This window comes from Canariomyces notabilis, assembly GCF_033297395.1.
Source record: "Canariomyces notabilis strain CBS 508.74 unplaced genomic scaffold N656scaffold_22, whole genome shotgun sequence".
NCBI classification, from domain to species: domain Eukaryota; kingdom Fungi; phylum Ascomycota; class Sordariomycetes; order Sordariales; family Chaetomiaceae; genus Canariomyces; species Canariomyces notabilis.
The window spans coordinates 485,963-509,514 of NW_027041844.1; the positions used below are offsets into that span (position 1 = coordinate 485,963).

The 23,552-nt window shown below is 55.6% G+C and overlaps 7 protein-coding genes across 7 annotated transcripts; 4 read left to right on the forward strand and 3 right to left on the reverse strand.

Annotated features, from left to right (window-relative positions):
- Window positions 1–2,880: 2,880 nt before the first annotated feature.
- On the forward strand, window positions 2,881–6,310 carry N656DRAFT_782480 (Adaptor protein complex AP-1 gamma subunit). The gene is made up of 5 exons (XM_064815770.1): window positions 2,881–3,292; window positions 3,372–3,495; window positions 3,560–3,748; window positions 3,812–5,906; window positions 5,968–6,310. The coding sequence occupies exons 1-5, from the start codon at window positions 3,283–3,285 to the stop codon at window positions 6,052–6,054; spliced, it is 2,505 nt and encodes an 834-aa protein (XP_064667576.1). The 5' UTR covers window positions 2,881–3,282; the 3' UTR covers window positions 6,055–6,310.
- Window positions 6,311–6,535: 225 nt separating this feature from the next.
- N656DRAFT_847431 (DUF947-domain-containing protein) lies at window positions 6,536–7,958 on the forward strand. The gene is made up of 2 exons (XM_064819266.1): window positions 6,536–6,928; window positions 6,984–7,958. The coding sequence occupies exons 1-2, from the start codon at window positions 6,734–6,736 to the stop codon at window positions 7,806–7,808; spliced, it is 1,020 nt and encodes a 339-aa protein (XP_064667577.1). The 5' UTR covers window positions 6,536–6,733; the 3' UTR covers window positions 7,809–7,958.
- Window positions 7,959–7,969: 11 nt separating this feature from the next.
- N656DRAFT_714706 (ABC1-domain-containing protein) lies at window positions 7,970–10,285 on the reverse strand (the record flags this gene model as incomplete). The annotated part of the gene is made up of 2 exons (XM_064811995.1): window positions 7,970–9,451; window positions 9,506–10,285. The coding sequence occupies 2 exons, from the start codon at window positions 10,283–10,285 to the stop codon at window positions 7,970–7,972; spliced, it is 2,262 nt and encodes a 753-aa protein (XP_064667578.1).
- Window positions 10,286–10,763: 478 nt separating this feature from the next.
- On the reverse strand, window positions 10,764–13,237 carry N656DRAFT_838826 (uncharacterized protein). The gene is made up of 2 exons (XM_064818878.1): window positions 12,691–13,237; window positions 10,764–12,316 (listed from the first exon to the last, which is right to left on the reverse strand). Exons 1-2 carry the CDS (start codon window positions 12,758–12,760, stop codon window positions 10,881–10,883), a joined length of 1,506 nt encoding a protein of 501 aa, XP_064667579.1. The 5' UTR covers window positions 12,761–13,237; the 3' UTR covers window positions 10,764–10,880.
- A 620-nt stretch (window positions 13,238–13,857) lies between these two features.
- N656DRAFT_715028 (uncharacterized protein) lies at window positions 13,858–14,433 on the forward strand (the record flags this gene model as incomplete). Its single annotated transcript, XM_064812020.1, has 1 exon — window positions 13,858–14,433. The coding sequence occupies one exon, from the start codon at window positions 13,858–13,860 to the stop codon at window positions 14,431–14,433; it is 576 nt and encodes a 191-aa protein (XP_064667580.1).
- A 537-nt stretch (window positions 14,434–14,970) lies between these two features.
- On the forward strand, window positions 14,971–16,228 carry N656DRAFT_714793 (Hus1-like protein; the record flags this gene model as incomplete). The annotated part of the gene is made up of 3 exons (XM_064812003.1): window positions 14,971–15,013; window positions 15,090–15,195; window positions 15,259–16,228. The coding sequence occupies 3 exons, from the start codon at window positions 14,971–14,973 to the stop codon at window positions 16,226–16,228; spliced, it is 1,119 nt and encodes a 372-aa protein (XP_064667581.1).
- Window positions 16,229–16,544: 316 nt separating this feature from the next.
- N656DRAFT_737065 (uncharacterized protein) lies at window positions 16,545–23,500 on the reverse strand. Its single transcript, XM_064812740.1, has 3 exons — window positions 23,202–23,500; window positions 17,694–23,073; window positions 16,545–17,639 (listed from the first exon to the last, which is right to left on the reverse strand). Exons 2-3 carry the CDS (start codon window positions 22,999–23,001, stop codon window positions 16,996–16,998), a joined length of 5,952 nt encoding a protein of 1,983 aa, XP_064667582.1. The 5' UTR covers window positions 23,002–23,073; window positions 23,202–23,500; the 3' UTR covers window positions 16,545–16,995.
- Between the last annotated feature and the right edge of the window lie 52 nt (window positions 23,501–23,552).

Consider the following 23,552-nt stretch of genomic DNA (forward strand, 5'->3'; position numbering starts at 1 on the left):
ACGGGGTGAGGTTCGGTAGAGCCAAAGGGTCTACAACAATTGACACAAGCAAGTGTTCACACAGTAGCATAGACAACTGCTTGCATTGCTTACTGGAGAACTCTCAGAGCTCTTCAGGACAAGTGACTATATACTAGCTATTTCCCAAGGTGCTCAGTTTGCTCAGTACTGCCCTCCAACTGATCCCACTGATCACCTCTAAACATTCGTTGCTTCCTGATTCGTTCCGTATGAAGGTGCTCAGTGTGCTCAGTTCGCCTGGCGACTGAGCCCACTGATCCCCTTAACGTTACCCTTGTTTCTTGAGTTCCTTGGTGATTGGTCGGGGAGCTGCTGCCTGTGGCCCGCCGGGTTTCTGGCATGCGGCCTTCCTGTTGGCTTAGTTCGTGACACAATGCCTATAGCTACTAAATCTTTAATTATAAGTAGGTATATATATACAAGTTTAATAAGTATAACGTACTTGCATAACGAGTTACGCAGCATAACGAGTTGCGCACTTTTCTTGCACCTGCATTGCTTTGTATAAGTCAATTCAACTACAATACCTCTCATTAATTGAAACTACTCAGACTCGCTTTCATCAGACGTCCTTGCAACTACCTGACAAGTTCGTGCATTATGGCCGGGCTTCTTGCAGTTGCTACAGAGCCGAACGTGTGGCATAGCCGCAGTACTACAACCACTACTCCCAGACGTTTCCTTACAATCCTGACCACCAAGTCCCTGTTCGGCCATTAAAACTGTCGCCTCTTGTAGACTAAGTGATCCACCATCTTGCAAACGTGTTTTTTTGGTCCTACGTCGCTTGCTTTGCCGCTCATTTGCCGTACGGAGCTCCTTGGTCTCAGCTCGGAGCAACACCAGCTCATGTGCTAACATCGAAATGCTCTTTGCTTGCAAGTCGATCATGTCGAAAATGTGAGTGGGAGAGCTACCTTGATGGTTTTCAATCTTCCGCTTGAGTGTGCTAGAGCTTAGAATTGCTTCCTGCGCGTTGGAGGGTGTCTTGGGCACCCAAGATGTAGCTGTTCCAGGACGCGAGCTCGGAGGAGATGGGGTGTTGGGCTTAGGGTCGAGGCGAGAAACTACAGATTCGGGGTCAAAAGGGACGAAGCCAGCTGCTCTAAAGCCCACCCGTATATTGTTCGCTGTGATTGAGGCATGGAATGCCTCAACAAATGCGTTAAAGAAGTCTTCCTTCGAGATGTGAGTGATTCGCATTCGCATCATCTTCTCGATTTGCTTGCCATACGCGGCCTTAAGCGGGCTGAAACATCCTATATCGAGAGGCTGAAGGAAGTGAGATGAATGGGGAGGCATGCAGAGTGTAACAATGTTGTTGGCCTTGCAGAAATCCTCAAAGTCGACCGAGTGGTGGCTTTCGTGGCCGTCAAGGATAAGTAGCCGATATACCCCTCTTGTACGACGCTTGGTAGAATGATCAAAATATTTTAACCAATCTAGACCAATCTCATTTGTAGTCCAGCCATTTTCGCTGGTGTGGACTCTCCATTCGGGCTGGAATCGGCTGTCCTGATACCAGGGGAGGAGGTGGTTTTTCCCCTTGACAACGAAGTACGGCGGCACGACCCAGCCATCTGCACACACGGCTTGGATCACCGTAACCCACTCCCGATTACCAAGCTGCTTCATACGAGGCCGACCGCGGCGTTCGGAGCTTGTCACGACTTTTACAGCCGAAAGTATCCCCATCTGGAACCCAGTCTCGTCGAAATTGTAGATATCCCCCTCCTGGATCGCGTACTTGTCAATCACATTTCGTACAAGTCGAAACCACGCGTTTACCACGTCAGGATCTTCGCATTGGGTTCTCTGGTAGTCGATCCGGCGTCGAAAACGTGTTATAAGCTCGGGGTGTCGGCTCATGAAGTTGTTCGCCCATCGGGGTCCGACGCGTGATGCGTCGCGTGCTACGCGAAGACGATCGGCCATATCTTGGACGTCAGCGAGCCGGGGCTGAAATCCTCGCGCATCAAGGTCCAGTACCCTCTCAAGAAGGACCTTTTCCTCCAAGTCGGTCAGTTTTCCAAGGTTGGCGGCTATTTCGTGGCGTGGTTGCTTTCCAGCGCGTCGATAGCGGAGCGAGCTTTCAGGAGTCTCGTAGATCGTAGAAGCTTTTCGAACGGAAAGTTTTGGGTCTTTTTCAAGAGTTTCGAGTGCAAGAAAAATATGACTCTCTTTTGGAAGAGGTTCCATTGTGTGTTGTGGGAGTAATACAGTGATTGAGTTGGGTGGTTGTAAATGGGAGAAAAGTGCGCAACCCGTTATGCTGCGCAACTCGTTATGCTGCGCAACTCGTTATGCTGCGCAACTCGTTATGCTGCGCAACTCGTTATGCAAGTACGTTATACCTACTATAAAGATAATTAGTAATGGACTAATAAAGGCTCTAACTAAGGAGCTTTATATAAATAGTATAAAGTAGCTAGGCCTAGAAGATTGTGAGGATTGCCTAGAAGAATGTAGGTAAGTAGAGAGAATATAGGAGAACGCCTAGGAAGGCATTGATAGCGATATTATAATAACTGATACTGACGATATAGCTATAGAATTGGATTGACTAGGTGCAATGGAAGTGTAGGGGGCTCTAACCAAAGTGGAAGACTAGGCTTAGGAAAGCCCTAGAATGGAGGCTTGGGCTAGAGAAGGCCTGGAACTGGAAAATCCTATAATGCTGAAAATGTATATGTTTCCTAGCTTATTCGAAAAGACCTTGGATCTGAGCGATTTGGCTCTATATTGCAGTTTCGCTAGGAATTGGCTCAACTGGGGAGGTGTGTTGGAAATATGCCCTCTGTAGACTTAGCTCGGTATTACCCCTGACTGGGCACTCTATCCTCCTGCAGAGATTTTCCACCTACAACCAATCAATCCAATTGACAACCACTATGAATTCCATCACCACTTTAGCGTACGTGTATACGGTGCCCAACTGTGACTTTCTGACAAGATTACAATACCTGTGACGGCCCACGCCGTGTAATTACATTCATTACCGCCCACGCCGTGTTGGCGCCTTAGGTACCTTGCTCACTCGGCTATCCGTCAGTCGGTCGGAGACAGCTGCCATCCGCCGTCACCAGCAGCGACCGGGCCACCGGGCCACATCGCGGTGATCAATCGTTAGGGTCCGTGATACGGCGACTATCTACGCTCAGATTCACCTTTTTAAACACCTCTTCTCGCGGCATCAACTGCCCCTTCAATTTGGTCAGATTCTTTCTCCCGGCCCCGTAGCGGGCCCTGGCACTTTTCAAAATGAGCTCCCGTAAGTGCTGTCGCCAGTTCAATAATTCAATAATTGTGAATTTAGCGACGAAAGCGCTGATCCGCCCACCACCCGCTAGTCAAGCAGTTCATTCGCAACGTCCGCGCCGCTAAGACCATTGCCGACGAACGAGCCGTCATTCAAAAGGAGAGCGCATCCATTCGGGCGAGCTTCAGAGAGGAGAGCGCAGACCACAGCGTCAGGTGCATTGAGCCGGCCGAGATACTGGAGAGGAACCTTGGTGTGCTGATCAGTCGTGATTCGCAGGCGGAACAATGTGGCCAAGCTGCTGTACCTCTTCACACTCGGCGAGCGGACGCATTTTGGCCAGATTGAGTGTCTCAAGCTTCTGGCCTCGCCCCGCTTTGCCGACAAGCGACTAGGACACCTAGCGACCAGCTTGCTGCTCGATGAGAACCAGGAGGTCCTGACCCTGGTCACGAACTCTCTCAAAAAGTACCGATTCCAGAGAGGTAGACCACGCGTGGCATGACTAACTTGCTAACTCGGCGCTGACAGTGACCTGTCCCACTCCAACCAATACGTTGTTGGCCTTGCCCTCTGCACACTGGGCAACATTGCCTCCGTTGAGATGTCGCGAGACTTGTTTTCCGAAATCGAAAGCCTAATATCCACCGCGAACCCCTATATCCGGCGGAAGGCAGCCCTGTGCGCCATGCGGATATGTCGAAAGGTCCCAGACTTGCAGGAGCACTTCATTGAGAAGGCGGCTCAGCTGCTCTCGGACCGGAACCACGGCGTGCTGTTATGTGGTTTGACATTAGTCAATAGTCTTTGCGAAGCAGACGAAGCCGAAGGCGGAGAAGAGGGTATCGTTGACAAGTTTAGACAGTTCGTGCCTGTGCTCGTGAGGACTCTCAAAGGGCTAGCATCATCAGGCTATGCCCCCGAACACGACGTTACCGGGATTACGGATCCCTTTCTGCAGGTCAAGTTGCTGCGCCTACTCCGAGTCCTGGCCCGCGGGGATGCTCAGGTTACGGAACAGATCAACGATATTTTAGCCCAGGTCGCGACAAATACAGATTCCTCCAAGAACGTGGGCAACTCGATCCTCTACGAGGCAGTCCGGACCATTTTGGACATTGAAGCGGATTCAGGGCTCCGTGTTCTGGGTGTGAACATACTCGGCAAATTCCTGACCAACAAGGACAACAATATCCGATACGTCGCCTTAAATACGCTCGTCAAGGTGGTGGCCATCGACACCAACGCCGTGCAGAGGCACCGAAACACGATTTTGGAGTGTTTGCGGGATCCCGACATCAGCATTAGGAGGAGAGCTTTGGACCTCAGCTTTACGCTTATCAACGAGAGCAACGTCCGTGTGCTGATCCGGGAACTGCTGGCTTTCTTGGAGGTGGCCGACAATGAGTTCAAGCCGACCATGACCACTCAGATTGGCGTTGCAGCCGATCGCTATGCGCCAAACAAACGGTGGCACTTCGATACCATGCTAAGGGTCGTGACATTAGCTGGAAATTACGTCAAAGAACCCATCCTCTCCTCATTTGTCCGCCTTATTGCCACTACCCCTGAATTACAGACATATGCAGTTCAAAAGCTATACGCGAACCTCAAGAATGACATCACGCAAGAGAGCTTGACACAGGCCGGCGCCTGGTGTATCGGCGAGTATGGTGATGCGCTTCTCCGGGGCGGCCAGTACGAGGAAGAGGAGTTGGTTCAGGAGGTCAAGGAGCACGAGGTCATTGACCTGTTCTCTACGATTCTTAACAGTAGCTACGCCACGCAGGTCACGACCGAGTACCTCATCACCGCTTTGGCCAAGCTCTCGACCAAGCTATCCGATCCAGCGCAGATCGAGCGAGTGCGCCGCCTTCTTCAGAGCCACCAGACAAGCCTAGATGTTGAGGTTCAGCAACGCGCCGTTGAGTTTGGCAATCTATTCGCCTATGAGCAGATTCGCCGGGGCGTGTTGGAGAAGATGCCCCCTCCCCAAATCAAAGAGGAGTCGCGGGTTCTCGGTGAGGCAGCCAAGAAGTCAACCAAGACGGCGAACCGGAAGTCAAAGGCTCTCAAGCCAAAAGAGGAAGATCTCCTCTTCGACCTCATGGGCGACAGCAGCGCTCCCTCGCCCGCGCCTGTCAACGGCACGCAAAATACCGACCTCCTAGCAGATATTCTAGGCGGCACTAGCTCGCCTGCTCCCCCCGCCCCACCTTCGGCGCAGTCCAATGTCGCCTCCATCATGGATCTGTTTTCGCAAGGTCCTGTATCTACGCCATCTCCAGTCCAAGGGGCCGCTGCCCCTCCTCCTAGCCTCGGCATGTTCTCGGCGACAGCTTCGCCCCCACCGCAGGCAGTTCCCGCCGCACAGGCGCCGGCTGGTCATCCTTGCTACGACAACAACGGTTTGAATGTGACCATCCAGACACAGCGAAACGCCGAGGGTGCCATTCAGGCCATCGCTCGGTTCCGGAATACGTCGCCTGCCGCGTCGCTTTCCAACGTTGGCCTGCAGGCGGCCGTTCCCAAATCTCAGAAATTGCAGCTATTGAGTATATCGTCGACTGAGTTGGGGCCTGGAGCGGAAGCAACGCAGATGATGAGGGTGGCGGGGTGCAAAGGGGTAAGCTCGTCTCGACGAAATGCGGATTTTTTTGTCTCCGGCTAATCATACCCTCTTCTAGCCTTTGCGGTTACGCCTGAGGATAGGATACTCGCATCCTACTGCAGGACAAGTTATGGATGTGGTCAACTGGACCGAGCCATCATGAGGGCGGGGACGGTGAGGATGGGGGAAAGGTGACATTTGGCAGGCTTGATTGTCGGTTATGTCGCGCATGGAGCTTCAAGGTTTTCTGGAACGCTGAGGGCAAAGGCTAGGTAAATACGTATCCTATATGGCTTCAGGAAGAATGTAGGGGAGGGCGGTACCGGTGCCAAGGCTTGGGTTGTAGCGGGCAGGTAGTCAATTTGAGTCCCGTTGACCTGCTGAAAGGCGGGTTAAGGAGGGCGTTTTTTCGCTAACTTTTGTGCTTGTGAGGAAGCGGGGAACCGCGGCGGAAAGTAAGATCTGTGATGTGAGTGTCAATATATTTGCCTGCCAGTTCCCTGGATTCTCAGAAATTGATTTGCTGAATTCATATCATCTGGAAAGTTGGGAGGTGTAAGTGAGAGACTAAGTGGGAGGAATTGAAAAGTGGGTCTGTCTGTCTGTCACCTTAGGTAACTTCCATTTCCACAACCAGAATGATACAGCACTCTGTTACCATCAAAGAAATCTCCCATCCAAACCACTGGCCGCAATTTCAGGCTTTTCAACGTCAACAGCCTGCCTACACACTGATACCACCAAACAACATAATAATCCACCAAGATTCACATAATCAAAATCCATAGTTGATTTTGTCGGAAGGCCCGTTGAAAACTCCATCTCGGCCGATAATCCCAGACATGTCCTCAGTCAAGCGGAAGATGCCCGCCACTCTATTGCAGAGGAGGGTTAGACCTAGATACGAGCCGGAGCCTGAATCTGACATTGAAGGTGCCGTGAGCGATGCGCCGAGTGAAGAGACCGTCGGCCCTAGTGAGTCAGAAGGCAGTGAAGATGAAGATGGAGATGAGATGAGGAGCGGGAGTGATGATGAGGTGAGTCAAAGCCACGTTCACAATTAAAGACCAAGAATTCTAACCCGTGCGTAAGGAAAATTCGGACATTGGGTCAGACTCAAGAGATGATGAAGAGGACGAGGAAGACGAGGAGGACGGTGACAGCCGCCAAATCGACGCCTCCCAACTCACCTTTGGCGCACTCGCCCGGGCTCAAGCCTCGCTGGGCTCTTCATCAAGACGGCAGCGTGGACAAACCGACAGCTCCAAACCTGCCTCCCTCGAGACCAAGTCAAGAGGGGACGGTCCCGAGCCCACCAGCAACAAAAAGCCCGAGAAACCCCCCCACCGGACAAGCAAGCACGCGCCCGTCGAGATGAGCAGCAAGAAGCCCGTCTCACGCAAGCGCGAATTCCTAACTGTTACGGCGCCGCTGCAAAAGAAGCAGCCGCGGGACCCGCGCTTCATGCCCGTGGGCGGCGGCGCCCCTACCTCCGCCGCCACCAACACCGTGTCCGAGATCAAGGCGCGCAAGGCGTATGCCTTTCTGGACGAGTACCGCGAGTCCGAGATGCAGCAGTTGCGGGATGCCATCAAGAAGACGAAAGACCCGGTCCAGCGCGAGGCGTTGCAGCGGGCGCTCATGTCGATGGAGAGCCGCAAGAAGGCGCAGGAGCGCAAGGATCGCGAGCGTGCCGTGATTGAAGAGCATAGGAAGCAGGAGAAGGAGCTCGTTAAGCAGGGCAAGAAGCCGTTTTATCTGAAACGGTCGGAGAGAAAGAAGAGGGTGCTGGTGGAGCAGTTCCAGGGGTTGAAGAAGAAGCAAGTGGATAAGGTTATTGAGAGGCGGAGGAAGAAGATTGCGGCTAAGGAGAAGAAGTTGCTGCCCGTTGCGAGGAGGGGGGTGGAGGATAGGTAGATGGAATTATGGAAATGAGGCTGGTGGTATTGATAGAGATGATACACCGGCGCGTCATCGGCGGCCGTTGTCTAGTGGTATGCATACAAGTCTAAATGGCGGGTTACATATGCCTTCTATGTTTACAATACAGTACATAATACACTCCTCACCACCCGATCTCAGTTCCGCAGATACCCCGTCTTCTCCAGCGCACTCTCGAACAACTCCCTACACCTCACCCGGCTCCCCAGTCTTGCGCACAACAAAAACGCACCACTCAGCTTCCGATGCAGACTGTACGTCTCCTCAGGAGGCGGCGCGAGCCGCTCATGGATCATGATGGGAATCTGGGCCTTGACGCGCTCCGTAATGGTCTGATCCCTAAAATCATACACCTCCGGTGCGCTGCGGAGGAAAGGCTCGGCGAGGGTCAGCACGGACGTGACGTGGGCGTCGAGCATGGTCTTGCTCTCGTGGCCCGTCAGGTAGCCCAGGTCCTCGGAGAGCGCCTTGACCCGGTCGCGGTCAGACCGGGAGGCCGCCTCGAGCAGCGCCACGTACAGGGTGATGAAGCGGTCCGGGTACTCGCGCGAGGCGCCAAAGTCGAGGAGCTCGAGCTTGTTGTTGGCGGCGTTGTACAGGAAATTGGTCCAGTTGGGGTCCGTCTGCATGAAGCGGAACTCGGTGATCTCGCGCAGGCACAGCCGCAGGATCTGCGTGCCGATCCAGTCGCGCTGTTCTTGTGTGAAGGACTTGATGCGCGTCACGCCCACCCCGTTCATGAATTCCATGGTCAGAACGTGCTTGCCGCTTGCTTCCCGGTAGATGCGCGGTACGGAGAAGACGTCGTCGTCGTCTCCTTTGCCGCCGCTCGGGGTGAGCAGTTGGCGGTACCGCTCGGCGCACTCGGCTTCGCGAATGTAGTCGCACTCCCAGGCCAGCTCGGTGCGGGCGTTGTCGATGGTTTTGTTGAGATACAGGCCCTTCGGCAGCAGTTTGGTTGCGGCAAGAAGGATGGCCAGATTGTCAAGGTCCGAGTTGATCGAGTCGGCCACGCCGGGGAATTGGATCTTGACAGCCACACGGGCGCCGTTGGACTTGAGAGTTGCGCGGTGAACCTGGCCGATCGAGGCCGCCGCGATGGGCTTATCCTCAAACTCCCCAAAGAGATCCCGCCAGTCGGCGCCGAGGTTGGACGAAAGAACACGGTCTCTTTGCCAGGCGGGCATATAGTCTGCTCGGTCCTGCACTCGCTGAAGAACCTCTTGGATGGGCGCAGGGAGCATCTTGGCGTCCTGGAAGCTCATCATCTGTCCCAACTTGAGTGCCGCGCCGCGCATCCGGGAGAGCTTGGCTACAAGCCGCTCCATGTTGGCTGCGCTGAGCATCACCGAGCCGGAACCGCCGCCCCCAACTGCCCGGCTCAGTCCCTCGCCAATGGCGCCGGCAAACATGCCAGCTGCAAGCCCGCCGTAATTCCAAAGCCGACTAATCCTTGACGATGGGACCCGGGACTCGCGGAGTTCGTAGGTGCGAACGGGGGCGGAGCCGGTTAAGTCCGCAATCAAACTGGCATCTTCTTTGGAGAGTACCTGTTCTGGTTTGGTAGGGGCTTCCGCTGCGGGGGCCGCTACTTCGGGGGTGAGCTCTGCCTCAATAGCCTTGTCGCCCGCGGGTTTTGCGGCGTCTCGCGTATCCAGAACCTTTTGCGCAACTCTGGGCGGCGTGGGTATCGTTTCAGGCGCTTTATCGCTCACTCCCCTGTCACTGCTGTCAGGCAGCTTTGCCTCCTTCACCGACTTCTCCACGACTGCCTCTCCTTCTTCGGTGCTCGGAGTAATAAACGACTCCTTCGTCTGTTCCTTCGTCTGTTCCTTCGTCTGTTCCTTCGTCTGCTCCTTCTCTTCGACTTCCTTCAATGCCTCCAAGATGCTCGCCCCCCGGCTTGTCCGAAAGATGTTGAGATCAACGCCGGCTGCACCACCCACCAACCTCTTTCCCGGTATTTGGGGCGGCGGTGTCCTCGGCAGGACGAACCCCTGCTTCAGCGCCGCGATTGTCCCGTCGGCCCATGGCGCGGGGACAAACTCTGAGTTCCTCGCTCCTTGCGCACCGGTCTTCGTCGTCGACTCAACTGCATTCCCGGCTTCCCGTAATTCAGCCTTTCCCCCATCACTTGTGTCTGTTTCCCCAGCGGCAACCGACTTGTCCCTCGGTGGGATATCGTCCCTTGGACTCTGCTTCTCCTTCACATGCTCTGCCACGTGAACGCTTGGTTGCTTCCCAGATTCCGACGCCCTTTCCCCTCCCCCTTGCTGCTGCGGCTGCGGCTGCTCCTGCTCTGCCCCTTGCCTCCGCAAAACTGCCCCTACAACACTTGAGCTCCTGCCGTACCGCTCGATCTGCCGCGTCCTAAGAGCAACATGTTTTGAAGCCACCTGGCGGGAGGCGGTTGCGACGGCGGAAAGGTCGACCAGCAGGTTGGCGAATCCCATTTGTGAAAGTGAGGTAATGACGCCTTTTACTATTGTAGAATACACGTAAACTGAAAATGGGATAAAAAATCATGTGAAGGTGACAAGGCTGTGCTACCTCAAGTATTGCGCCGGAAATGAAGCTTCCATCTCATGATGAGGCTAATACGGCCGTACATGAGATGAATCCAGGCCAAAGAGGTCGTTATGAGATGCGTAGCGAAATGGATTCTCTTCGTGTAACGTCAGCCCGAAAGTCGCAAATTTTTGGCGCAGAAGCCCCTTGTCCATTGAGCTGCAGGCTCCCCTGCTAGCGCCGGGTAGGTACCCGACCGGCTGGAGACGCGCTATGATCAGTGTGGGGGTCTTTGAGCAATTTGGGTTGAAGATCCACGGTAAAGATGGGAAAGCGGTTCCAGGATAACGTTGGTTACGGGAGGATCGAGCTTGAGTTGTCATGAAAATTCAACGGCAGCAAGCATGATAACGATTTAAGCCACCTATATTTCGTGGGAAAACCGCTATCTAGTTGAATGCTCGTCTACCAATCAGACTGGGTATCTATCATAAACCAACTTCGCTGCCTCCCATTTGAAAACAAACCGCTCAATGCCATTCATTTTATCATATTCCGCAAGCCTGACACCTTCCCCCGTGGCGTCGATCTCGGGGTAGCCTTGATCGAGTCACTGAAAGGCGACTCGGATCCCTTCCCCCTAGCACTACCAATCTTCCCCCAAAGCCTTTGAGCCGCAGGAGTCAGCGCTTCAGATGAGACCCTTGGGCTGCTAGGGAACTTGGGAACGGGCGTCCTCTCCACCTTGCCCGTAAGTCCCAGCCTCGCCGATGTCCGCTTCGACTGCGAAATCCGCTCCACCATCCGGTGATGGAGCGCCTCCCGTTTCCTCTGCTCCTGAAGCTGAAACGGATTCGGTGTAGCATCCACAGGGCCAAGGTCTATGACCGGCACCTTCCCTTTCCTGCCTCTCTGCGGCTCCGGCTCCGGCTCCTCATCATCGACAAGCGCATACCCGTTCACTCTGGGCGTCTCGCCCCCGCTAGCAACCCCCACGCTGGACTCGACATCGCAGGCCCTGCCCCGGCCGGCAATTGCACTCCTAATCTCCGACAGCGAAGGCGATCCGGCGCGGGATCTTTCCTCCCCTGCATCACCAGCCCCCTTGGCCCGCTGCGCAGCCACAGGCACCGGCGCCCTAGTATTCTCGTAGACAATCCGCTTTGGCTCGGCCCTGCTCTCGGCCTGGGCGCGCTCGGCCACCGTCTCGACCAGCCCGTCCACGCCGTCGGGCACAAACATGAGCTCGTTATGGGGCTTGGCGCCCCGCCAGTGGTCCGGAGCGGCGGGGCGCGTGGCGGCGTCGGCATCCTCCTTGTCGCGGATGGCGAGCCGGTCCCGCGCGAACCCATCGTCCACCAGGGCGCCGCTACCACGCTGCGCCAGCAGCTTCGCCTCCACCTCCTTCTGCTTGAGCTGCTGCTTGGACGGCAGCTTATTCCCCGTCCAGAGCCAGGCGTATTTTTGGACGCGCTTCTGGTTCTGCTTGTCTAGCAGCTTGTAGAAGGACTCGTTGTCCTCGCTGGTGTACTTGGACTGGAATGCGGCCAGGGAAAGGTTGGTGTCTACGCCTGGGAGTTGTCGTTTTGAGCTTGTGGCTGCGGACGAGGCTGCCGAGGCGGGCGTATCTCCGACAAAGTCGAGAGGGGTGTGGCCGGCTGCGGTGGCCTGTCGAGGCTGGCGGAGCGGGGTCGCAAGCATGCGCCGTCGGCCGGGAGTCATGACGTGTTGGAGGCGCCGGCTTGCGCTTTCAATCCATTCCTCGTCTTGAGACTCTAGGGCGTCGAGGTACTCCTGTTGTGTTTCGGTCTCGAGAAGGCCCGGGAAGAAGTCGCGGGCAATGATTTGTGAGAGCGCCTCTGTGTAAGTGTCTTCATCGAGAATCCGCTTCGGTCGCTTGATTCGCTTCGCGGGGGGGGGCGGCGGCATCAGCTCCATGTCGGTCCGCTTGCGGACGAGGGCCGTCGACTGGGTTGCTGTTGAATCCATGTCGATGGCCGATGACACGCAGTTGTTAGGTTCAGCTTGTGCTTCTCGAAATTCTGGAGGGCGATAGTTTTGGAGCATTGGAGAAACGTTGTCTGTTGATGTCTGGGTTGGGAGATGGTGAGGGTGCGTTATGTAAAATATGCAAATAAGAAGTATAGCGGGCTGCATTATGTATGCACATAACGGAGCTGCATCCAAGATCCACACTGTTATCCCATAATTACCTGGTACAAGTACCTTCGTACACAACAACAGCATCCGATCACGATTAAATGAGTGGGTCAGTTCAACAGACTTGTGTTAATCCATACCCCGTGGGAACTCTAGCGTAGTCACTCCGTATCTGGTCTCACCGGTTTACCTTTCTGCACCAATGCCAGGAATCCCAGGATAGTACGATACAGTGTCACTGCACCCTGATGGCACTCCATGCAATTGCCCGTGACTTAAACGTTATCAACCCCACTTGTTTCAAACAACCCAGCCCTGGAATGCTGCCTGTCTCCGGAAACAGAAACAGTACAAAGCAAACTATAGTACAGAGTAACGAACAGCATCCAGGATTTTATAGTCCTTGCAGCTCTGGGGCTTGTAGTTGCCCGTACAGATACCACCAAGCTGATGAGAGAGGTTCCAACTTTGTGCCCTTATCAACGTATTCCGAACGACGGGCAGAGTGTCGGAATATAATCCTCGACAGTCGCACTGCAAATCCAATCTTGCCCGTGGTTGGCTAGATTAGGTTGTCACACGGTATTACCAGCTTACACAGTAGGTGCTGCTAGGCAGTGCTAAGAAGGAGGGCAAGCAATCAGCCCTGGAAAGGGTCCGGCCGGCCTAGGCCTGGTGATCACCTTTAGCATGCATGGCTTGCTGAATGACCGACCCTTTCCCCGCCTCGATTGGGAAGACCTGGTTGGGGATTGGACAGGCTCTTAACAAGTGAGCCTTGGATGCTGCCTTTCAACGCTGCTTCTGCTTGGCCAACCTGGTGTCGGTGTTTGATAGGCCCCGCGATCTTTTGTTAGAGTTCGGCGCTGGTGCCAGAGTGACTACGTGTGTTGAGTCCCAACCTAAGCTTCCAGCCTTCCACAGCTCTCGAACAACGCTAGCTGGTTCCTGGTACAGTACCGTTGGCTCTTTGACCACTGGCTGAATCTGATTCAGTTCTCTTTCATCCAATTCTGGTCACTTTTGGTTGCCTTGCGTGCTCCTGCCTTGCCGTGAGGTGGCTATCAGCCCCATCATCCCACCCAATCCCGTCCAACCCGACTCCTGCCAACTAATTGCTCACTCCGAGCCACGGAGAAGGGCAGAATTATTCTTCAGATTCATGCCTGGACTCACGCTAGAACATCGTGAACGCCAGTCTATACGTTTGATCGTTTTCTTCATTTTGCAAGCTCCCATTAGGTCTGCAGCTTCCGCAACACGGATCTTCACGTCTACCCTTATTCTACTTATCAGCATCACCATGGGGTGGGGAATCAGCAGCAAAGTCGACATCAAACAAGACGGAAAGCGGCCCATGGCAAACGAGATCGAGCTCTCATGTCCCATCTGCCTCGTGCCGGTCGGCTCACTCAGCCCGGAAGGGACGGTCGAGGGATGGAGCGCCCTGCCGTGTGGACATCGATTCGGAAGCTACTGCATCAAGCAATACCTCGGCATGGTAGCCGACGAGCGACCCTCATGCCCCGTCTGCCGTCTTCCGGCGCACCATCAGTGTGATCACCCCGTCTTACCCGTCGTCCTTGATGCCCGCGAGGCAAAGCTCGACGAGGAGATTACCGCAGAAAAAAGGGCCGGGAAGATCAGCAAGCTACAAGCCATTCCTTGCGGATATTGCCAGACTCCAGAAGCGAGTGAGAAGCGACCCAGAAAGCTCTTTAGCAGCAGGTGGAAGACCCCGATCCGATGGCTGTGGGGACTGAGGCTGACCACCCGTCGGAGAAGGAATAGAAGCCGCGATGGTGGCGACAACAACGACGGGATCTGGAGAGGGCCGTGGGTGGACAAGTACCCAAGGCCGCGAGACCTCGAATGGGAGAAATGGTGGAGCAACCAAGCTCCATGCGCGCCATTACTGCCCTCGGACGCCTGAAGCCTCTGCCGCCGGCCTGGAGGAACTCGAGGGACACCGTCGGCACCATAGAAACAGCAGCACAGATTCTCTTTTACGGGCGCTTCTCATAGGTCTCTAGAGTCTGGATGTATCGGATGTGTTTGGGTCAGCTCTGGGATATGTCACATTTGGCGGGGAAAGATGGAGCAAGCTGGGGCAGCAGTGGACAAGTGGAGTATCGAGAATTGGAGACAGCCTTGTCTGTCTCATAACATTGGGTTTATTAGCGCCATTCTTGCTATGGAGTGACTGGTACGCATTCTTCATTTTGTATATTTCAATGCCATAATAAGCGAGCAGGTTGGTAGGTGTATTTGAACTTGGGGATCTTTCAGCGCACAGGGGGTACCGGTAGTCATAGGCGGGGTAGAGTCTTTAGGCCAGGATACCCCGCACTGACGTTGCAGCGTAGGGCAGGCAGCCTCGGCCCGCTGTGGGCACACTTGGCCCTGAACGCGACGCGTTTCCAAGAGGTTTCATTCGATGTCAGCACACGATATCATTTCTTGATGCAAAATGCGGTTCAAGACGGACCTTAGGAATGTCCGGACTTTTTCCAGTGGGAACCCCCAAAATCCATTCCAATATCTGTCTTGCGCTCTTCAGATCTGGTCTAACATGTGTTCTTGCCGCAGAGTTGACAGCAGCGCTGAACTCGCTGGAAAAGATTGCATGGATGCGCCTGGACGATGACAGCGTTCGATTCACCGTCATCCCCGATACAGGTTCTCAAGTATGGGCGTACGTCGTCCCCCTCGGCTTGTTTGCCTTCTCTTACCCGCACTGACGGAACGCTCGGTTCAGCTCCCTCTCCGTCGATCTGATCTTCGACAACTACCACCTGCAATCGGCTGAGGCCAACAACACCATCAATCTCGAACTGCCCCTCGGCCCACTCCAGCGCGCTCTCAAGTCTGCCATCAACAGCAGCTATGCCAACCTACGCCTGACGAAGCGGGACGGCATCCCGATGCTGTCCATGACGATCCACACCATGACCAAGGACGGGGTGCACGAATCACGAGGCGGCGGCGGCGGCGGTTTCGGGGCCGGATTCGGCGGAGGCCGAGGAGGTGGAGCCAACAACAACAACAGCCCAGACCCCTTTGACGAGCACGTCTTCGCTCAGGAATCCCTCGAGCTCACCATGAAGCGCGAGCGCGAAAAGATCATCACGCAGGACATACCCGTGCGCGTGCTGCACCCGGACACGGTCGAGACCATCATGCAGCCCAAGGTGCGCGAGCCCGACGTGCACATTCAGCTGCCCCCGCTGCTGCAGCTCAAGGCCATCTCGGACCGCTTCACCAAGCTAGCCCTGACAGGCAGCGGCGCTTCCTCCTCTCTCACATCAGCCGGCGCCGCCGCCTTCACCAACACCCGGAGCGGCGGCGGCGGCGGCCAGAACCCAAAACTCGAACTATCCGCCAACATGCACGGCTCACTACGCCTGCGGCTGGCGACCGACACACTCGACATCACGTCGGTGTGGCACGGACTAGATAACCCAGAGCTGGACCCGGCACAGCTGGCCATGCCGCTCGAGGAGCACCCGTCGACACATTTCCGGCAGGCCGGGCCCGACAAGTGGGCGACGGTGCGCGTCGACGGGCGCGACTGGAGCAGGGTGCTGAGCGTGGGGCGGCTAGAGGGCCGCGTCATCGCCTGTTTTGTCGACGACCACGCCCTGATTCTGTACGTCTACGTGCCCCATGTGGATGATATCGGTGCGGAGGATGTGGTTACCTACTATGTCTCTTCTTACAGTGCGTAACTGACCCCGGTGGGCGGTTTTTTGGGGGTGATTGGGGTTTTGCTTGGGGATAATCTGCTATGTTCCTGATTTATCTACGGAGTAGCTGGGTTCGGCTTTGTCAGGCTTGGGACTGGTTGGTGTTCAAGGGGATGGGATTAGATGGTGGACGGGGACGGGGCGTTGGGAGTTTTAAAACTAGCTAGAGGCAAGGAATCGGCCATATGCCAGAACTCGTGTAGCTTCGGGATCACTAGTCCATCTCAGGGGACACCATTGTCAATACCCAATCTTGGTTGCTTTAAGTGAGTCCTCAATCCTGAGTCCCGTGGTTTGCCTCAAGTCATAGGTGTCTACAACCTTTATCGCGTGGCCATCCTGCATACTTGACAGCCCACCTTCCCTTGCTCTCGCAAAACCAGATGGAACAATAATCGAACCCGTTGATTGCCTGCTATCCTACTCGGTAATCCTATCGCATATCCCATGCTCATCTCCATGATGTATCGTTGAGTGCCGTTATACAGAGTCCAGTTTCCAGCACTTGACTGGTCCATCTCCATAACCTAACTCCCCATCTCAGCCTGAGTGAGAAAATCTGGCAGGCGAATTATTACAACAAGGTAAGTGTGTACTCTACATTTTACAAGTCTCTTCATCCCAGTCCCCTCCAACGCCAGCAACCGCTGTATTTGGTGTTTTTTCTTTTTCGTTTTTCTTTTATTTCGTGCCCCTTATTCACTTCAAGCAGCAGGATTCGCACATGCTGCCACCGCGCATCAATCCTACTATTTAGTCATGACATCCACGTAGCGCGCGCTCTTCCTGGGCTTCTTGGCCGCCCCGGGTCTCCTGGGTCCTGCCGCACCAAGCAAATCGTCGATACTACTCGAGTTGCTCAGGCTGGTAGGCGGCCTGTTCGGCGCCGACAACGGCGGCGCGCTTGCGCTGCTGGTATTTGACACCGAGCGCAACATTCCCGCAGACCCGGGCGGAGGTGCACCACCGCCAGCAGCGAGGCCGGAGTCCAGTGATGATGAAGCGAGCCCACCCGACGGCGGCGGGCTGAGTGTCGCAGACGTTGAGCGCGGCGGTCCGGCTGGAGGGGCGCTGGCGCGGCCTGTTTCATTGCCGCCCGACGGCGACAAGGCTGGGGAGCGCGGTGGCGCCGGGCTGGAGCTGCTGGAGCGGGGCGCTGCCTTTGGCGGAGGAGGAGTCGCTATCTTGGCGTTGTCCTCAGGGCTGGCGTTCTTGTTAACCCAGCGCTTGAGTTCGGGGTCATAGTAGAACGAGTTGGCCTCGCCCAGCTTGGCGCGGATAGGCTTGTTTGGGCTAGATTCTTGCGAAGTGTCTTTCTTCGCCCCAACTCCGAACCAGCTGGTGAAACCCCACCCCTTCTTGGTTTGCTTTGCCGCTTCAGCAGCGCGTTTGGCTTGACTTTGGTTAGCAACAATTGAAATTATTCTCTGAAAACTTGGGCACTTACCATCCTCCTCTGCAGCCTTGCGGAACAACTCGGCGTTCTCACGGTCCTTTTCTTCCTTGGTCTTCTCGGCGGGCTTCGGTGCGGGAAAGTCGTCCTCATCGTCATACATGATTCCCTTCTTTTTAGGCTTCGGCTTTGATTCTTCGCCAGAATCATTTCCGTTGTCGGCTTGAGGCTCCGGCTCATACGATGGCGGTTCATAGCTGTATGGCTGGTACGAAGGGGGTTCATACGAGTTGCCGTCTATACCCTCGTTTGAATTTTCATTCTTGTCCTCTACAGGGGCTTCGTGAGGATTGAACGAAGGAGGCTCATATCCATACGAAGTGGGTTGATAGCCGAGAGTACCAGGGGCTTGGTCCTGTGCCCGGGATGCCTGGCTACTAGAAGGCGGGGTAGGCAAGCTGGAATCGGCAGGGACTCCGTTAGTAGAAGCGTCGGGATAGCTAACAGAGTGCTGACGGGCAGATGTTTGAGGCGGCGTCGACTGGGAAAGCGGGTGGTACGGCAACCCTTGGGGAGAACTGAATTCGGCACTGTAAGGCGTATACATAGCGGCTGGGGAACCGCTCCTGACCGGACTGTAAACGCCAGAATTCCCAGACTTCAGTTCGAGGGACCTCCTAGGTAACTCGAAGGAGCTCCTGTTCATCTCACTAGATGTCCGCTCCATCGATGACCGAGGCGCATACGCGGAAGTTGAGCTATAGGACTTGCTGCTAGTTCCTGCCGGTTGAGGTGCCGCAGGCGCATAGCGAGACGCAGCCCTTGTAGGCGGCGCCGAAGTCGCCGCAGGAAGATTGGGCAGGTGGGACGGCATGCCGTAGCTCGGAACTGCAGCACCGAATGTCTCCAGATTGTTGACGGAGGGCGACCGGCTGATGGTCGGTGTGCCTCCTGCCACTCGGGCGAATGGACCAGTTTCTCCGTCGGCTGGGGATCCTTGGCCCGAGCTGTCATTGTCGTCTCCAGCAACAAACTTGTTGAAGCGACTCCATACGCTATCCGAGACCTTGTTCATGTTTGGCTTGGGGATCCAGGAGTTGGATTCCTCCTTCGGAGCTTGCTTCAACCGTTTCATGAGATCTTCAACTGCATTCTCGAGGATAGGGTGATGGTACGGAGACCTCTTTGTCTGCGATGTGATCGCTGCGGCAATCGCATCACAGTACTGCAGAGCCTTGTCCCTGAAACCGTACTCGGCCAGAGCAAAAGCATGTTGCAGCTTATATGCAGCCAAGTGCGGGTTTGTGACCGGCACGTTGGAGCCACCGGCCAGGCTCTGGCCATATTCATACACCTCACTCAGCAAGAGAGGCTCAATCTCCTTGGCAAACTGCTCAGCTTGTCTCTGATGGTCTGACCCGACGAGAACAAAATTGGATGCCGGATCATCCAGGCCGCCGAATACGCTGTGGCTGCGAGCGAACATGAAGCAGATATGGGCCGCCTCTGCTCTACCATAACCAGAGAGCAGGACACCAAGTGAGCTTATCGCTCGGGCATCGTCTGCGCTCCTGTTGCTGAGAATGAGACTGAGAGTCTCGCGCCATTTGTCAAGGCCTTCGAGGCCATCCTTCGAGGGTCCTGATACCGGATCTTTGGCGATGAGCTGAAGACCGGCACGGGCATGAACTGGCACTAGCTCATCGACGCTCTCCTCATGGTTTCCGGAAAGGACTTCGTACAGTGTAGCAAGTGGCTCATTGCTGTAGCCAGGGAGGTTGACCTCCTTTTTCACAAATTCCTGGGTAACCTGCTTGTAGAGAGCGGGCGCGAGAGCATTGGCAAGCAAGAGAGCGTGACCCCATAGGCGTTGGTCGACCGCAGCCCAGATTGCCTTTTCGCACTCACCGGCCAGGAGATGTCGGCGGATCTGCTCGACTGTGGAAGAGTTGACCGCATCGGGTGCGGCACTTGCTAACGAATTGCTTAGCCCAAGGCCAGTCACACCATTCGAATATGGTGACGTGTTCTCCGATGTCTCAAGCCCCGGCGTCAGGATATCCCGTACGGCCTTTTCGACGGTCGGATTTCCTTCGAGGACCCCATCTGACTCAACGAAGAGTCGGAGTATCTTCCACAGAAGGACTCTCTCTACTGCCCGCTTATCGTCATGAGACAGCTGAGGGTGGATAAAAAGGCTCTTTGGCAGACCTCGCTCCAAACTCTCAATGCCCGTTGTTAACCAGGCAATGGTCTCCTTCTTTTTGGACTTGCCTTTGAGAGGTCCTGGAAACTTTGCGAGACGCTCCTCGAGAGGGGTGATATCCTTGATATTCTGGACTTTGACCTCTCCAGGGCTGCGAACCACAGAAGGGGTGCTTTCATTCATGCCATACCGAGGCACTTCCTTCGGGAACATGGTAATAAAAGTGCCCCCGACACCCCAAGAGACGAGGGGTGCGCCTCGCCACCTCTGAAGCGGATCTAGTTCTCGGCCATCCGTGGGAGGAATTACATTGAGGTTCAAAGAAAACCCCCTAGACCGCGAGGAGCCCGTGGTGGGTGCGAATGGTGCGGGGGCAGGTGGAATCGCAGCTGTAGCATGCCCTGAAGTTCGTGGAGACGTTGGGGCATTGGCTGATGATGGACGAGGGACTGGATCAGCGGGCTTCGCAGTCCGATTGCCATACAATGTCCCGGGAGACTGGGTCTGAGAGCGAGGTGGTAGGGCAAACTCGTACGAGGACGCTAGTGGACTGTGACTAGACATGGTCCGTTTGGGAGGTGACAACAAGGTCTGCGTGGAAGGGGGCAGTGGCCGTGGCGGAGGCGTCTGCCTCGCCTTCTGCGGCAACGGTGCATATCTCGAATCGGGCGGTGAGGTGGGCTGGAAAGATTGCGCTTGCCCGGGTGATGACTGCGTTTGGGAAGGTACTTCCTCCTCCTCAACCTCCCTAGTCGGAGGGAGAGCCGGAACTTTATGAAGGCGTGAATCGTATAGAGAGCTGCTGCTCCGTCGCTCTGGCAAACTGCCTTCTGCGGTATGCGCCGGCGCGGGGGCTCGGGATTTCTCATGCGATATCTCGAAGTGAGCCAAGGGGCTAGAGGTGCGCGGCATATGAGGCAAGAGGGGGGGACCAGGGACAGCGGCAGCTGGTCCATAGCTGCTGCTGGGCTGCCGGGAAACTGACGGTGCAGGAGAATACCGGTTCGAAGCAGGGGCTGGAACAGGCGCATTCGCATGAGGAACGCTAGCAGGTGCAGGGGAATAACGCGTCGAGGTTGTAGGGGGCACCGCAGACGGGACCGTAGGGTTAGTCAGCGAAGCATAGGGATTGACACGCGGTGGGGCAACCAAGTTGGGGATATCTGGTTCGGGCTCGCTTCGAGTTGGCGGTCCCGCGGGAGGAATGAAAGGCGCTGAATGGGGCGGCGGTGCGTAAGCGCTCGTTTGCGTTGGGGAAGGCTGGCTTTTATGGCTTGACCTAGATGCGGGCCGGGCCTTTGTGGTCACAGGAAGCTCTTCAAAGAAGCTCTCATGGGCTGGTTTGCGTACGGCCGTGGCTGCTTGTGTCGAGTGACTGGGCCCCGGCCGCGGCATACCAGGAATTGGTGCGCTGTTTGGAGGTGGAGGATGCGGGCCGCTGCTTGGTGGTGGAGGATGGGATTGCGAGCTTGCACTTCGAGGTGGTGGTGGCATGGCCGAAGAAGATGGGATAGGCGCAGACGTGTTCCTGAGCGGCTGCGTGCTTGCACGCTTCTTAGGTTTGACGACCTCCATAGGGAGATCGTACGGTGATGTGTAGCCTCCCTTAGACTTATCTGCGAAACTCTGGGCCTTGTTCTTCTCCTGAGGCAGAGGAGGCCTGCCATATACAGGCTGCGCGGGCGCCAAGGGTGCGGCCGACGACGCTGTGAAAGGCGATGGGACGGGAGGTTGTACCGGCGCGATCGGCCCGCTTGCTGGTAGATAGGGGTTCAGGTTTGCGGTTGCAGCTGTCATCGGTGATGCGGCAGGAAGGTAAGGATTCGTGGAGGGAGTAGGCACGCTAGGCGTCGTGGCGGGAAAATACTGCTGGTTGACTGCCGGTATGCTTGGGACCGTCTGCGACCCAGAGGTTACAAGGGGATCCGTTGCGTCGGTCTGTTCAACCTCGGATTCATCTAGTAGGCCTTCATCGTCACTACCGAGAAACGCAGTCGGGTCTACCTCTTTCGGTTCAGATTCCTCATCCGGGAGAAAATCCTCGTCGTCGGCATCAGCAAACATTGCCTTCCACTTCTCATCCAGATTCTCCCCATCTGCTGCTGACTGCGCGTTTTCGGCGGTCTCAGTGGGCTGGGTAGTCTCGGTCTGCAGGTGTTGGATTCCATGCGGCTGGTCCACGCCTCCTTCAGTCTCTGTCTCCTCAGCAGTACCCTCCAAGGGAACAAATCCAGAGCCAGCCGGGCCCATATTCAGACCATTCAACACATCCATGGTGGATTTCCTTTCAAACGGGGGTGGTTGGAAGTTATCCTCCTCGTTAGCAGGGTTACCTCGGACATTGCCAAAAAAATCATCATCTTCACCGGCTGTTGCGTCCCCAAACAGGTCGTGGCCGCCGTCGCCCGAGCTCACTTGGGCGGCAGCGTTGTCTGTCGACGACATCAATGGGACCCCTTCTTCATAGCGAGCCTGCTGGGCATCATCACGGGTTCCATTAAAACCACCGTCAGCGTATCTGTGAGAGTCGGAATTGTCCCCTGTGACTTGTCCGTCAGGATATCCGCTGGCGTTAGCTGAAATACTCCCGGAGGTACCATCAGGAAATGCCATGCTCTCTTCATTCTCTTCCTGCTCAATTTCACGAAGCAATTCCTCGGTTTGGTTGGCAGGAAGGGGCTGCTCTAGCTCGTGTGAGGGCTCTTGCTGCAGGGGAGGGGCGGGTGGGAAAGAGTTCGTCCGGCCGGTGTCTGGGAGGAACTTGGACGGATCGGTGCCGGTTTGCGGAAGGTCCCAGTCAACGTCGTCGTCATCGTTCCAATTCACTTCGTGGGACACGGTCCGCGCGAACGACATTCTTGCTGAGTGCCTAGCGACCGTACTTGACTCAGGTTCTTCGGGTACTGCGGCAGGCGCATTTTCTGCGCCGCCCTCCATCCAATTGCCGTTGGCACCGGCATCTGGAAGCCAGGACTCGGACCCCAACCTTTCGTGCTGGTCGTCCTGTGTCTGCTCGGTATTCGTTGCTGGTAATACTCGGTCTTCTTCGACTCTATGCTGCGCGGGACTGGACGTCGTGGCTTGTGGCGTGAGGTCGGCAGTCGAATTCGGCATCAGCGCAGGATGCCATGATGCGTTCGGCACATCGGACAACATGGTGAACTAATTAGGCGACGCGAAGAATCTCCAGCGGCTGTGTCCGCGGCGCGCGAGAAAGGAATAGAAGTACTGTGAAGAAAAAAGAAGGGTTAGATAGGGGGAATTGAGACACGGCGAGAGCGCGTCGCTGATCCCTGTCTCTCAACGGCCGGCATGGGAAGGCAAGGGGTAGGAAAAGGGGGACAAAAATTGCGTACTTATACAAACACAGGTAGGCTATGAAGAAACGTCTAGCAGCGATTCATCTTTGCTCAAAGTTGGAGGATGTGAGACTCTGGACAGAAAGGTTTTCCAGTGCAGTTCGGAAAGTGTCAATCTGGAAAGTTGGCAAAGACTCGCTGAGGATGACAGGCCTTTCGGGGCTTGAAGAGGCGCTGCCTGTCGCAGTCGACAAAAGGGAAACGCTGTCCTTACTGCAACGTCCGAGAGCTGTAACCGGCAGCGTTAACAAGGCTAGTGTTATCACGAGTGGTTGCTGGTAGGGAATAGCACAGTGAAAACGACGGCTATGGCTGGTGATTGCAGGAACTGGGCTGTAGCGCTCTAAC